General features: G+C 39.9%; 2 protein-coding genes across 2 annotated transcripts in view; both read left to right on the top strand.

Annotated features, from left to right (window-relative positions):
* Positions 1–2,390, top strand: part of LOC308095589 (uncharacterized protein) — a gene marked incomplete at both ends in the record, with an annotated part of 28,509 nt that extends 26,119 nt beyond the window's left edge. The window contains 2 exons of the mRNA XM_080442640.1: positions 662–824; positions 2,244–2,390. Of these exons, the coding sequence (XP_080298766.1) occupies positions 662–824; positions 2,244–2,390 (310 nt within the window). The remainder of the gene's footprint in view (positions 1–661; positions 825–2,243) is intronic.
* Positions 2,391–5,715: 3,325 nt separating this feature from the next.
* LOC308095587 (sodium-dependent neutral amino acid transporter B(0)AT3-like) lies at positions 5,716–13,392 on the top strand (the record flags this gene model as incomplete). The annotated part of the gene is made up of 12 exons (XM_080442638.1): positions 5,716–5,860; positions 6,709–6,849; positions 7,481–7,618; positions 8,505–8,686; positions 9,736–9,846; positions 10,325–10,437; positions 10,594–10,722; positions 10,938–11,094; positions 11,376–11,580; positions 12,057–12,216; positions 12,633–12,795; positions 13,195–13,392. 12 exons carry the CDS (start codon positions 5,716–5,718, stop codon positions 13,390–13,392), a joined length of 1,842 nt encoding a protein of 613 aa, XP_080298764.1.
* Positions 13,393–14,681: the final 1,289 nt, after the last annotated feature.

The following is a 14,681-nucleotide window of genomic DNA, read 5'->3' as shown; positions in this document are numbered from 1 at the left end:
ACTCCTACAGATTTTCTCCAAAAAACACGCAAATCAGTACACAGTATCTCTATAGTCATGTGATCATCACGGATCTGTCCGATTTACCAGATTCCATCCTGATTGGCTAAGATTGGCTCCCAAAGTTTGCAGGATTGGTTCATTTTTAACAAAATGCCTCCAATCATGAACGCAGCATCCGATTTCCGTGAAATTCTCCACAGAGATTCCCACTTGGCCCAGGAAGAAATGCCACCCTTTTCACATTGGCCTGTTATAGCGCCACCAGCAGGTCTAATTTAGCAAACCACATTTTTGGAACAAAATGCCTCAAATCATGAATGCAGTGTCCGATTGTCGTGCAAGGCCTAATAAGAAATGGCACCCTTTTGACATTGGCCTATTATAGCGCCACCAGGAGGCCACAATAACGTACCTGACCTGGCGGAGACCTGTGCTCCGAGGAGCACTTTTTCTAGTTGCTTAGTGTCTTCATTTTGTGCAATCCACTGCAAACAATTCCTACCATGTACTGTACTAGAGCAATAGAGTGTTTAAGAAATGTCAGATCTTTTAAATTACCTGGATGGCAATGAGGTTTTTCCATGTATTGGTTAGAAATAATAATGATAATATTAATGATAATGATAATATTAATTAACAAATAAATATTGGTTCTCAGATTCAATAGCGACATGGAGTTCATGGTTGGACATAAGCCCGGCATCTACTGGCAGGCCACATGGAGAGTCATCAGTCCACTCATAATCCTTGTCATCTTCCTGTTCTACCTGGCAACCGAATTTCAAGAGGAGCTCACCTACCTGGTCTGGGACCCCAACTCTGTAAGCTAATGAAAATATTTTTACATAGTTTCCTGATCCTGTTTTTGTGTTTTTCCTCCTTTCCTTTTCAACCATCTTGTCAGCTGCTTTGTTTTGCTCTTATAATTATCTTCATGATCTGAGGATGTTATTCCTCTACAATTCTATATCTTATCACATACCCAGCCTTTACTTGCCCTTGGTGAGGGGAATGATAAAAGAACAGAGAGGATGATAAGTCATATCAGCTGTGGGGCTGATAACTGTTAACGACGGTGCGATAGAATTCACAGCTGAGGAGACAATGGACTTGATTTATGGTGTGAAGGAACCTAAACACAGAGCAGAAAACAGCTACTGTAGCGACCTTCGACGGTTCAACAAAATGCCATAGGACCTGTCACGTTCTCAGCTACGTTTCCCTTCGTCAGGGCAGTTCCTGTAATGTAATGTTATTATGTGAAATTACAGCGCTCGGGTGGCGCAGTGGTGAAGTCCCTGCCCACCACCACGGTGGTTGTGGATTCGAATCGACCGTGGTGCATCCGGCTTTGCCGGCCGTCTGTGCGAACACAATTGGCATCCTGTGTTTGGGGGAGGGACGCCGGGTGGAGACGGTGATAATTGTCACTGCATGTATTCCTACGGGCTGGGGTGGCGCCTGTCAGGGAGGAGTGTTGGGGAGGGGGGTCCTCCCGGTGGGGGCTCCTCACTGACGAGTGAGTCTAGGATACAACAGCAGTGACAACACAGAAATGTGTGTGGGGAGGAATTAATTGGCATAACGACTAAATTGGGGAGAAAAAGGGGGTACAAAATAATTGGCTACTCTAAATGAAAAAAAAATTTAAGGAAAAAGAAATTATATGAAATTACAGTGTAAATCATATGCTATTTTCTCATTGTCTTTGTGAAGAAATACAGTACGGCTATGGGTATGTGATAAGCAAATGATCATCCCTGCATTCATCCCTGCCCCTTCCATCCAACCTCGGGCCCAGCTGCATCAGCCTGCGGTCCTCAGTTTTCGGCTATTTTCACAATACTTATCTGTGGAACCGAGTCAAACTAAATGTAATGCCTACAATTCCAAGTGCTTGTCAGGGTGGCGGGTCCCCAGTTCAAATAGGATTATTTCGGGGGGTCGCTGCCTTTTTTTTTGGTAAGTTTGGGAACCCTTGATCTACAGTATGCCAGCTATAGTTAACCACCTATTTTCCATAATTCTTCAAAATCTTTCAAAATGTTCCCACAATTTTCCAAAACTCCCAAGTAAAAAAAAAAGAGTGTAGATCTGCTATTTTCTTTCTGCCTAATGTATAACGAAATGCCCAAAATATGGATGCCAGTATTAAAGTGGTTAACCATCATGTACGCCATTGTCAATAGTGCTTACTGTACATGCTCAATGTGCTCATTATATTTCTGGATGGATTTTAGGAGGAATTCCCCTCTCTGGCATCAGTACCATACCCACCATGGATAAATGTGATCATCTTTATTTTGGCGGGGATCCCAAGTCTTGCAATCCCTGGATATGCCTTATGTTACTTCCTCTTTGTCTATTTTCACAACAGACAGAAATGATCATGTTTAAAAGTTTACAAATTAAAACATTATTATTGAAGTTGTCAAGCATTCAAGCACCTTTGTTAAATGTCTCTTCCCATGACCCATAGACATAGTATTAAATAAAAACTTGGTGAAGCAAGCTGACAGATTAATTCGTTATTAAAATCCACCTACATTCTGACATTACATCAGGTAATATTAAAATATAACAGTTTGCTATAATGTATAAGATTTATAAATAGTGAATGCGTGAAAGTTATTTGCCCTTTATAGCAATCACTGTCTGTCCCCCAGATGTCCATAGAGTACAGTACACTTTTTTATGTTTTTGTACTATTACATTTTCAGTAGAATTGCTAAAAGACATCCATTCTTTTGTGCCTCCGGCAAAAAAAAGGATGACTTCAAATATACAGTATCAGTCATTCATTGACACACTGGAGGGGAATGAAAGCACCTCCAAGTTGTATTAATGATTCATAGAGTAAAGTGTAATAATGTCTAAACCATGGTATCATATGTGTTAGAAACAGAGGCAACCATAGCTTAACCTGACCTCATATGGATTGTTTGAAACTGGATGTCAAGGTTTCTTTCAAATGTTTTGCATCAATATATTTTTCCCAGGCTGTGCTGTGCTGAAGAAAAGGATACTAACATTAATCTTGAATCTTAATCTGAGCACCTAATCCACTTAAACCCTTTTATACTTAGTTGACCGGAGTCCCCCACGGGTCTATACTTGAACCCCTCCCCTTTCCCTCTACACCAAATCTCTTTACCTATAATAGCTGATCAACAGGGATTGGGATTTTGTTGTTCAAAAAGAGGATACATCCTACAATAGTAAAAAGAAGGTACATAAACATGAATAAATAAATAAATAAAATACATACAACATATTGCACATTTTGCCCAATGTTTGCCTATTATGATATTCCCAGTGACGTTAGGGTTCATGTGGTTAAAATAACTAAGGATGTTGTAAGAAACACTATCATGAGATCATGACAAGCTAAGTTGTTGATCTTCAAATAACGTGTGGCTGTAATTATAATGATTGGCTTTCAATTTCACATTAACTACTGTAGCACCCCGATTCCAACCTTCATTCCATTTAATGTAAGCACACAACTATGTCTATTTAGAAATTCAATCCATAATGAAGCCCAAATGCTGTTAATGGTTACACCTTTTACTGACATACTGCATGATGTCATGAGCTGGGTTTTGAACTAGTTCCTGTATTCCTCCACCCTCTCAGTCAGGGACACAGTAACCTGTGATATATCACATTTAGTAAATGCAATATTCTCACAGGTATCTGAATGCATGTCCCACAATGTCTATTGCACTAATAATATTTGTACCTATTCAGGACCTGCATAAATTATGTTTTGCTTAATGTTGGGTTGTTTGTCACATAGCCTATGACCACGCACATTTCTTGTATATATTACTGTACTGTACTTGAAATTATTGAAAATAAAGCATTTTCCTATCTGTCTGAATCTGACTGTTGTGTGTAATATTTGTATATATTGCAATGATTCACATGATGGTATAAAACTACCAAACCAGACCCTTGTGTAGCATTTTGATAGACAATATAATGCTGCCCCCTGCAGGCCCTTTGGAAGAGAGCTGCACATTACTGCAAAACACACACACACACACACACACACACACACACACACACACACACACACACACACACACACACACACACACACACACACACACACACACACACACAGTAAAGTGACCAAAGACCCAAATGGAACTCTAAGCGTCCATTTGGTTACATTTGTACACTTAAAAGTAAAATTAAGACTGAGGATTTTACTGTGTATGTTCTTTCAGAGATGGTTATCTTCCAGGTTCAACAGATTCTTGGAATAACACATGAAGTTCACCTGGCCGGCCCCCACATACTGGCAGGTCACTAGTTCATTAGTCAATAGTCCCCTAATCATCATCATTCATCAATCGTTATCTTAATTCTCTTCTACCTAGTGAGCAAAGTCCAAGCGGTGCTCACCTGCAATACCTGGTAAGGCATAAGGCATAGTTTGGTAAGACATAGTTTATATCTTATTAATATATTTAAATCGTTATTTCAAAAGATAAAAAAAACATTCAAAACAAAATTCAAAGTAACATATCAACAAGCTCATGACACATTGTGATGTGTTGTGGGCTTGTAGATTGGCTATTTTCACTATTGTTGAAGTAGAGCTTAAGTGATTAATTTATAATGTTGTTTTGTACGTTTGGGTGCTGGAGAGACACGAACCTTCTATATGCATCTCGAGCTAAAACGTTTGGGAACCACTGCAAACTAGTCCTTTGTTCTGACAGTGTTCCTCTGCTTGTTGTATAGATTCTGTGTAACTACCTTACATTTTTGCCAGTCATGTGTGCCAATTGTCATGCATGCCAATCAGTGTAATTATACACAGGTGCATATGGTTATAAGGTTTTGTATTACTAAAGATTCAATATTGGGTTTACATTTCTATACATTATACTTTGCTGGGTTTATCAATGCTGTGTAGATTAATGTCAATGTTAACTCCAATTTTATTATGATTATTTTTATTGATACAATATACTGTACATCATCACAGCATGTTGGAAGGTTAACTATGATACTTTATCTCAAGGTGAATTGTCTTGAACTGCCATAGGGAATAGCAATACATCTGGAGTGCCAGATGAATTGCTTCCTCTGGTTCCAGTATCATACACATGTTGTCAATGTGAGGATACCCCAGTCTCACTGTCCCTAAATATGCCTTGTATTTGTTAATTATCCACTGTTAAAATATTCTTTTTTAACAATAGGCTAAGGCAGTATTTGTGAGGTATACAGGCTACATAGTGTAAACTAGTTCATAAGTTTCCTACTGATGCTTTATGGCTCTCTGAGGCATTGTCTCCATGCTCATGTTTGGTACAGTGCCAGTGTACAGTATAGCTGCATACAGTATTGCAATGAATAATCTTTTCAAAATGTTATACAACACAGCTAATTATTTTGTATTTGTATATAGTTATGTATCCACACAAATTATGCCTTAGCCATTGTCAAATTTGTATTTTTAAATTCTCAATAAAAATATTTTACAATCAAAAGATAAGTGCCCTTATGCCAATGGTCAATTCATGACGGCTTCTGGGTGCATTGCAAAGCTTCTGTCCGGTTATCCATTAAGCTGATTGGTGGTACAGTTTTCTTGGTAGATTTCCACTGTGTTGACACTGAGACAAATCTCTCTTCTACTTATCTGCTTCTAGAACCCAGGTCACATAACAGCAGTCCGGCAGAAGGCATAGAATGGATGATCTAGGAGTCTCCAAGAAGGTAACGGAGAGACCTAAGTGGGCCAACAAGACCCAGTACCTGTTGTCCTGCATTGGCTTTGCTGTGGGAGTGGGCAATGTGTGGCGTTTTCCTTACTTTTGCCAGATCCATGGAGGAGGTGAGATGCTATCTATTGTATTAGTATCATCTAGTAGCATCTTGGTGTCATTTGATGTACTTTGAGAACTATTCAAATGCTTTGAAATGTTGGCAGTGAAACTGTGTACCTGTGTATGTACCCACTTTAAACCACCGGCTTTAAACAGTAAGAACTGATGATGTCATTTGTTTAATAATATCACTTTACAGTAGCCGCAAAGTGCATTCTTTTGACATGCATACAGCTCCTTCTACACTTGGCTCTGGGAAAGGGCACAGATTTCCATTTTTAGCTCAGTGATTGCATAACTGTATTATATTCTGTTAATCAGTGACCAACAAAAGACAATATAGTCAGTGTCATTACAGAATAGTGACATAAAATTTGATTTGCATTAGGCCACAGACCCCCATTTATGTTTATCTCTGAGACCCCAATCTACATAGTAAAATCCTTGTCCCAGTGTACAAATAGAACTAAATAGGGTCCAGTTGGTCATTTAGCTGGGGGACTCTCTGGAACCCCCTGAAGTGCCCCGGTGGTCTTTTTAAATCTATTCTGAGGATGACTGAGGTCAAGCGCTCTCAATAAATAAGAATGTTTATCTGAGCCAGTCTTGCATCCTTCAGTTATATTTGTATCCGAGCACCCACTGCCTAGACAAAAAGGACGTCCGGAGGAAGCGCGTCTGCTTTTGTTTTTCTTACGTGCCCCTGGTGTTCCTCAGGCCCCACGCTGAGAAGCAGTACAGTAGTCCGGATTATGTTGAAAGATGTCCAACAACTTGCCGCAACATCTTCATCATCAATTCACTGTTCTAATCAATAAAAACATTTGAATAATCAATTCACTGTTCTGTCTCTCAGGTGCCTTCCTCATCCCCTATCTGATAGCGTTGGTATTTGAGGGTCTTCCTCTGCTCTACCTGGAGCTGGCAATAGGACAGAAGCTGAGAAAGGGCAGCGTCGGCTGCTGGCAGACCATCTCACCATATCTGGGTGGAGTCGGTACGTCAAAATGTTTGTACGAGTTTGTGTGTACAGTGTGTGTTAATGGATGCTGTGGAATGAGCTTCTGTGTGAATGAAACTGTAGATAGAAAAAATAGACAATTCAAAGTGTACACAGCAACCTGTATGTAACATTATGTCCTGCCAATCAGAGTTAAATTAACACTCAAGATGTTTGCTGTATGTGTTGCTGACTGTATTAAACACACCATACAAAATAAAAAATGTAATGGGCGGCAGTGATTCAGGAGGTAGAGTGGCTGTCTATAGGAATCAGGAGGTTTCTGGTTTGATTAAAGTGTCCGTGTGCAAGACACTGAACCCATAATTGCATAATTGCCTTGCATGCATCCAACGTTGATGTGTAAATGGTAGAATGTAGTGCACTATAGCACTTGGGAGAAAGCAGAAAGGCTATAGAAATGCACCATTTTCATGTGTAGCTGAGTGAGAGGTCATCTGGGAATCAGAAGGTCACCAGATGGATCCTTGGCAAGACAATTAACCACTAACTGTTCCCTGGGCGGCATCTTTAATGGCAACCACTGCTCCTAATAGTTAGGATGGGAATTGCAGAGGTACTTGACAAATAGGCTACCCCAACAACAACAGCAACTTTCTTTGTTTAGGTGTTGCCTCCCTTGTGGTCTCCTTTCTGGTGTGTTTGTTCTATAATACTATCATGGCCTGGGTCATGTGGTACTTCTTCAACTCCTTCCAGGACCCCTTGCCTTGGAGCCAGTGTCCCCTCAATGACAATCACACAGGTGGGCAGGAATATACTATATATACAGTATATGTATAAAGTATATTCAACCGAATATATATATGTTTTTGTTATGACATGCCCACTTTTCAACCCAATGTTCCTCCCAATGTTATCCTTTCCTGTTTCACTTGGAAATATGTAAATACAGATTACTCAGAATTATTGTTTGTTTGTTGTTTAGGCAGTTTTTGTTTTATTCAGAGAGACAGGAACAATTGAACACAACAGGTCTCCAGTCAGAATCTAACCAGGATTGCATTGACAAATTATGTGCTCAATGACTGTCCGGTCACCTGCTGGCGTCACTGTGTCTATGCTATGAGTAATTCAACAATAATAGGTAACGTGTTAGAATAACTATCCCTTATGAACAGTTAATGAGTTATTAATTACTTTTTAAATGTTTGTTAATAGTTAATAGACTTAAAACTATGCCTTGCAAATAGATAGTGAACAGGCTATTGGTAAAATACTTACTAATAACTGTATTAGTTGATTAACATCTTTCAGCAGCCTGCAAGTAAAGCCTCTCTGCTACCAACTCCTCCTATCATCAGTACTGGAAAAGGCAACAGCAGAGCCTACTTATCTAGTCAGCCTCGGACTACTACAAAATATTCCGGGCACCTAGGCTCTAATGTAGCCTGACAGTGCATCGTGGGTTCGAGTCTCGTTACTGACTATCTTTACTGCATGTCTCTCCCCATGTCTCTCTCCCTGTTTCCCGTCCATCTCCACTTTCCACTATAAATAGAAGCAGAAAAGCCCAAGAAAATATCACAAAACAAAGAAAACCCCACAATAATTTGTAAAGAATATTCCCAAAAACACACACCAAACACAAACAACCATTGTTTATCTTATCTGTTTACGTTTACGATCAGCCTATGTAAAGGAATGTGTGGACAGCACCTCAGTGAACTACTTCTGGTACCGGAAGACTCTGAACATCACTCCTAACGTCGAGACCAGCGGCTCACTGCAGTGGTGGATGGTGGTGAGCCTGGGGGCCGCCTGGTGTCTGGTCTACATCTGCTTCATCAAGGGCATCGAGACCATTGGCAAGGTGTGTGTGACAGATCAATCAATGTCCGGGCTTAACCCATTAAGACCCGAGCCCGATTCTACAAATGCCTTTTACATTTTTGGGCGGTGTAGCCGCCCCTATAAGTGGGGTTGGGACACCCCTTTCCTGCACTGTGATTGGCCCATTAGTACACCCCTAGCTGTACTTTGGCTGATTGGCTGACTCTATTGGCTGACTCTATTCAGCACTGTGATTGCTAGTGAGACACATGATGACATTAATAACCTATAAATAGGACTATGCACTTCAAAAAATCATTTTTTTTTTAAGTGAGCTTCCATCACTGTGATGACCACTGTGATGACCACACCGCCCACTTCACACTGGGTGTGATTTTTTCAAGATGTTTGAGAAAACGCAAAAGTCTAAAATGACACAGATGCTTTCCCGGTTTTAAATTATAACGATTATGGGTCGATTTCCCACTGAATCCACTAATTTACCGCTTCACCTAAAAGTACAAGTACACTATAATGCTATTTTATCCATTTGCAACTCTGAGAGGGTACACATTTGTACCCTCCCAGAATGCCATTATGCTACCTGGCACTACCTGAATTGCTCTGTTGTTAAAATTTGTTCAACCAAGAAGTGTGCATAGTTGAGCTGTGTAGCTCTTCTCTGACCTTGACCTTGACCCTTGACTGCCATATTGTGCCATATGACATATATTGAGTTAGAGATATAGAATATATGAAGTGTCATTGTGCTGTACCATGATGATCAGTATTGAGTCATTGTGGCACATAATACAGTACTACGTTAGTTCTACTGTCTTTTTGTGGCTCAAATGATAAGCCCTAAGAAATACTGTCTGGCCTGAATAGATGGATTCAACTGAACAAACACTGTATGTTCTTAATAACTACCCCTCATTCTCTCCCACCCTCTCTCAAAATTAAAGTGGAAATGCTGAAGGAATAATCATAACAAATCAAAATAAAACATACACTGAAGCAATGTCTGAATTGATTTCACATCAACATACTGGAAAGAGAGCCTTGGACTCATTCATAATGTTTCTCCAGGCTGTATACGTGACAGTGACGTTCCCTTACCTGGTACTGACTATCTTCCTGGTGCGTGCCCTCACTCTGCCAGGAGCTACTGACGGACTCATCTACCTCTTCACACCTGAGGCAAGTCCATTCAATCATTAAGACCTAAAGCCGATTCTACAAATGTCTTCTAATTCCCAACAGTATTCTGAAAAACATATGTTTCTATATCAGTGGTTCTCAAAGGTTTTCATGTCAAGGACCCCCAAAATGTATTTGGCCACGGACCCCAATCTCAAAATATTTTGTTCCAGGGATCCCCAGAAGCAAAGATTTGAGTTACAAATGCTCGCTTTAAAAATATAAATATTCAAAGATTTTTTTTTAAATAGCAGATCTACAAGGTCATATGAGCTTGTATATCTGCTATTTTTGAATAGCCAAAGAAATCTTAAAATGGCACAGATGCGAAACCCTAGACTGATTTTGTAGTTTGTTTTCTGGTGCAGGTTAAGTGGTTACATTTTCCAAAGTTTACTCGATGAGATGTTTTGGCTTGGGACTTTTAGGGTGAAGATGGTTTACATTTGCCTCTCCTTCATTGTTTTTTTCTCCTCAGTGGGAGACTCTGAAGAACCCCCAAGTGTGGCTGGATGCTTCCACTCAGATCTTCTTCTCTCTCTCAATTGCCTTTGGTGGTCTAATAGTGTTCTCCAGCTACAATCCTCCAGAGTAGGTCTCCAATGGGAACTATCTCCAAATTGTGCATTTAACAATGTGATTGTACTGACTTCCTGTAGAAATACCGTACACCTTTAGTTGGAGCATGAATGACACCCAATTCTGTTTTTGAAAGATTTTTTGTTCTTTTTACATTTCCTCTGCCAGTAATGATTGTGAGAGGGATACAATTGTGGTTGGTCTGGTCAACAGTGGTACATCTCTCTATGCATGCCTCTCTGTCTTCGCCATCCTGGGATTTAAAGCCAACAATAACTACAACACCTGTATGAATGGGTATGTACTTTATGTGCTGTATCTACTGTGTGTGCGTATGTGCCTATGTGCGTGCGTACCTTTGTTTGTGCGTGTGTACACGGGTGTATGTGCATTTCACAAAATTGCTTATAGACATGGTGTTAAGTTTTGCCTCACAATCATCATTGGAAATGTGATAATTAAGACAATTCTGAACTCTTGGACACCTCTTCAGAAGTCTTTCTTATCTGCAGGAACATCTTGGCTCTAACCAATGAGTTTGATATTGAGGAGCACAACATAGCATTTGACAACTATAGTGAATGGCATGAACATCTGAATGGGACATATCATGACCGGGTGTCCAGTTTGAACCTGAAGCCATGCAATCTGAAAACATTCCTTGACCAGGTATTGTTGCCATTGTGTACTTTGAAAGGTTCTGCATTTGAACTCTACATTTTACTATGCCAAAATGTAAGATTTTCACTGAGTTCCATGGTGTTTTAGACTGAATGTGGTGGGGATGGCAAAAAAATAAAAATAATAATCAGACCAAGACTTGTCAAGAACCATAGAGTATTAAATTATTCAACAAGATGTTCAGTCATCGTACCTCAAAGTGCATCAAATACTGGTTCAAAATGTACCATATGTTCAGTCTTCATGCATCTCTTATTGTCCTCCCCTAGAGCGCATCAGGTACTGGCCTTGCATTTATTGTGTTCACTGAGGCTGTGATGTCGATGCCAGGCTCTCAGGTCTGGGCCGTGCTGTTCTTCGTCATGCTCATCAGTTTGGGTCTCTCCACCATGTTTGGCACCCTTGAGGGCGTCCTCAATCCCCTCATTGAACTACACATGGTGCCCAAGTGGATTCCTACAGAGCTCTTCACAGGTGCCTATTAGAATTTGGCCTCTTGATACAAACTGTCCCACTGTGTCAGGTATACAATATAAAGATCCACATCCATAGCACAACGTATGTTTGGAGGTTTAGTTTGCCAAGAATCTTGATGCTATTTCCAGTCCCCACAGACTATCAACATTGATAAGCCAAATGGCTAGTTTTCTAATCACTGTGGAACTGATGTGGAGGACATAATTATGGCATAAATATAACTGACCTCTGAAACTAATCATTACCATCATGTGTTAAAAAATGTTTGTAAAAGACTAAATAACCGCCAAATCCAATTCATTAGCAATTAACTAACTCAAAATTTCACTTAAAATATTAACAAATAAGATTATCCTTCTCCTCGTCAAATCCCCATTACGACATTAATCTAAACCAAACCACTGTCTATAGATTATTTGATAGTTGTGTATGTTGCAGTCAGATTACAATCCTTCTTTCTCTATGTGTTGCAGCATTAATATGTCTGCTGTGCTTCCTGCTGTCTCTGCTCTTCACCATTGGTTCAGGGAACTACTGGCTAGAGATCTTTAATCACTATGTGGGCTCTGTTCCCTTCCTTCTCATTGCTTTCTTTGAAGTCACTGGAGTGGTCTACATCTATGGACTCAAGCGGTAACTCATTTTATATCTCAGTGGTTCCCAAATGGTGTGCCCTCAGCACACGATTGTGTGCCATGATACAAGTCCAGGTGTGCATTGGTATGCTTGTGTGCATTTGTGACAACCAGACGTTATTATTGCAATAAATGTATATATACAACAAGTTACCACAAAAAAATCAATACTTTGTGCACGCTCATTCCAAAATACAGAGGCAAATTTTACACTCAGCATGTCTTTATAAGTGCAATTTTAAAATGTAAATGTATTTGTTTTATTATTTCAAAAACATGTCATAGCTATGAAAACAGGTGTTCCTTGAGATTTTGACTTGCCCATTGGTGTGCCTTGGGCACAAAACGTTTGAAAACCACTGGTATATACATACAATTGACTGCTGGAGTTGTGTGTTTGCTTCTGCTTTCTAGCTTCAGCGATGACCTCTATATCATGACAGGGAAGAGGCCCAACATCTTCTGGAGGGTTTGCTGGGCGGTCATCAGTCCTCTGATGCTCCTGGTGGTATTTGTTGCCTATGTTGCTGTTCAAGTAGGGAAGCGTCCCACCTACTCTGCATGGGACCCTAACAATGTAAGTAGTCTATATCGTCACTGTCAGGCAGAAACATTATATACCTGCATGTCCAAAACTGTCTCTTTTCCTGTGTTCCAATGCATCCAATGCATCACACAGTTATTATTTAGTCACACGCTCTTGTTAATACTTTTCCTTGGTTAAATATTTATAAACCCACAGACAGACTGAACCTCTATATTTATAAACCCACAGACAGACTGAACCTCTTTCAACATGGTGTCCCTATTTTGGGCATGTCATTAAGACAAAGTATAAAATATGCAATTGATTTGTGGGGAAAAAATCTAACCCAAAAGATGAAATACTATGTACATGAATGTTTCAGTCTAATATGTGTGACTTGTGTGCTATTTAGTCTGTTAATGTATCTCTATCCCTTCTCTTTCCCCACAGGAGGATTTCCCCCAAACAAATGTCACACCTTACCCAGACTGGGTGTTTGCCATTATTATCCTCCTCTCTGCCGTTCCTGTGCTTCCCATACCCCTGGTAGCTCTCTATCATCTCATCCGCTGTTGGACTGGTAGGACTCGGAGGTCCTCAAATGTCCCCAACCCTCACGCCAATAATGGTTATGTAGTGGACGCATAGTTTAAGACCGAAACTAGTTTAGGTCACCTAAAGTTTAGGTGACCTAAAAGACTTGTGTTGACATTCTGTGGCAAGGATATGTCCCGTCAGTATCTCTTCGACTGGAGAATCCTTTACGAGGCATCCACAGTACATTCTCAATCGCCCCTTGGAATAAGAACAAAATATAATACAGCTGGGACTCATCTTATTCTTGTCAATGATGTGCATTTCACTAGATCTCATGTGAAGCTTGTCATTCCAGAATTGATGTGGTGGATAGTTCATTCTTGGAGAAATGTATTTGTTTTCGCTAGGATTTTTTGGTTATTGACATTTTTATTATTTTATTGACTTGTTCTTACTTTTTTTGCTGAGTTTAGAGAGTATAGTATAGAGTATAGTATATAGCATATTGAGAGAGGGCGAAGGACATACATGTGTCATGTGGCTAATGCACTATTCCGTATGTTGTCAAAGTGGGGCATGCGGAGAGGGTGGCGGGGGGGGGGGGCTGGGCGGATGGGAGAAAAAAAATAGATAAATGATCATCATCATAATCATCACCATAAAAAATGTATGTATAAAAAATGTTATTTCAATAAGATTATCGGTGCCAGTTCAACTACTCTGGTGTCCCTATTTTGGGCATGTCATTGTCAAAAAAATCAAACAGTTTCAAACATTTTATATTTCAAACATATGCTATCTGTTGCCATTTTTCAATAGCAAAGTTGCAGCCAGAGGCTACGACTGGTTGGGGAAGGTTTGGGAACCCCTACACTATCCGGTCACCTACCTATGTTCCCTATTATTGAGAATAATAACGACTATGACTTCTGTACATGCACAGCTACCAATGAAATGCTTTTATAGATTACTGTTTACTGGAGTGTTTTTATAGAAGGGGAATGAATAGTTTAACATCATGGCAGCATACACAATGGTAGTGCATGTTGTTACAGTATATTTACGCTTTACTGTGTATTTGTAATGTCTTTACATTGTATTATATAATTCCAATTTAGTTTTTATGTTTTTCACTAAGAAAGTGGCATGGAATTATATTTTCTATCTTGTCACGATTGTTCAATTTGGAACTTAAAACTTGTTGACCGTGAAGCTTTTCCAGTCAATTAAATACATGATGAGAAATAAAGTGCAGTCAGCAATTGGCATGTAGTCATTGAAGGAGGAGTCCTGATTCTGAGATGCAGTAAGAGGCATAACCTGGAGACCTTCCTGAAACCCTCTACAGGTACTGTACTTTCCCCCACATTCCCCCACATTCTTAGGCTCGGAATTTTCCA

The sequence above is a fragment of the Gymnoscopelus braueri genome, assembly GCF_963280865.1.
Source record: "Gymnoscopelus braueri genome assembly, chromosome: 11".
Lineage (NCBI taxonomy): Eukaryota > Metazoa > Chordata > Actinopteri > Myctophiformes > Myctophidae > Gymnoscopelus > Gymnoscopelus braueri.
Note: the sequence above shows the minus strand (reverse complement) of the source record. Positions and strands in the feature narration are given on the sequence as shown.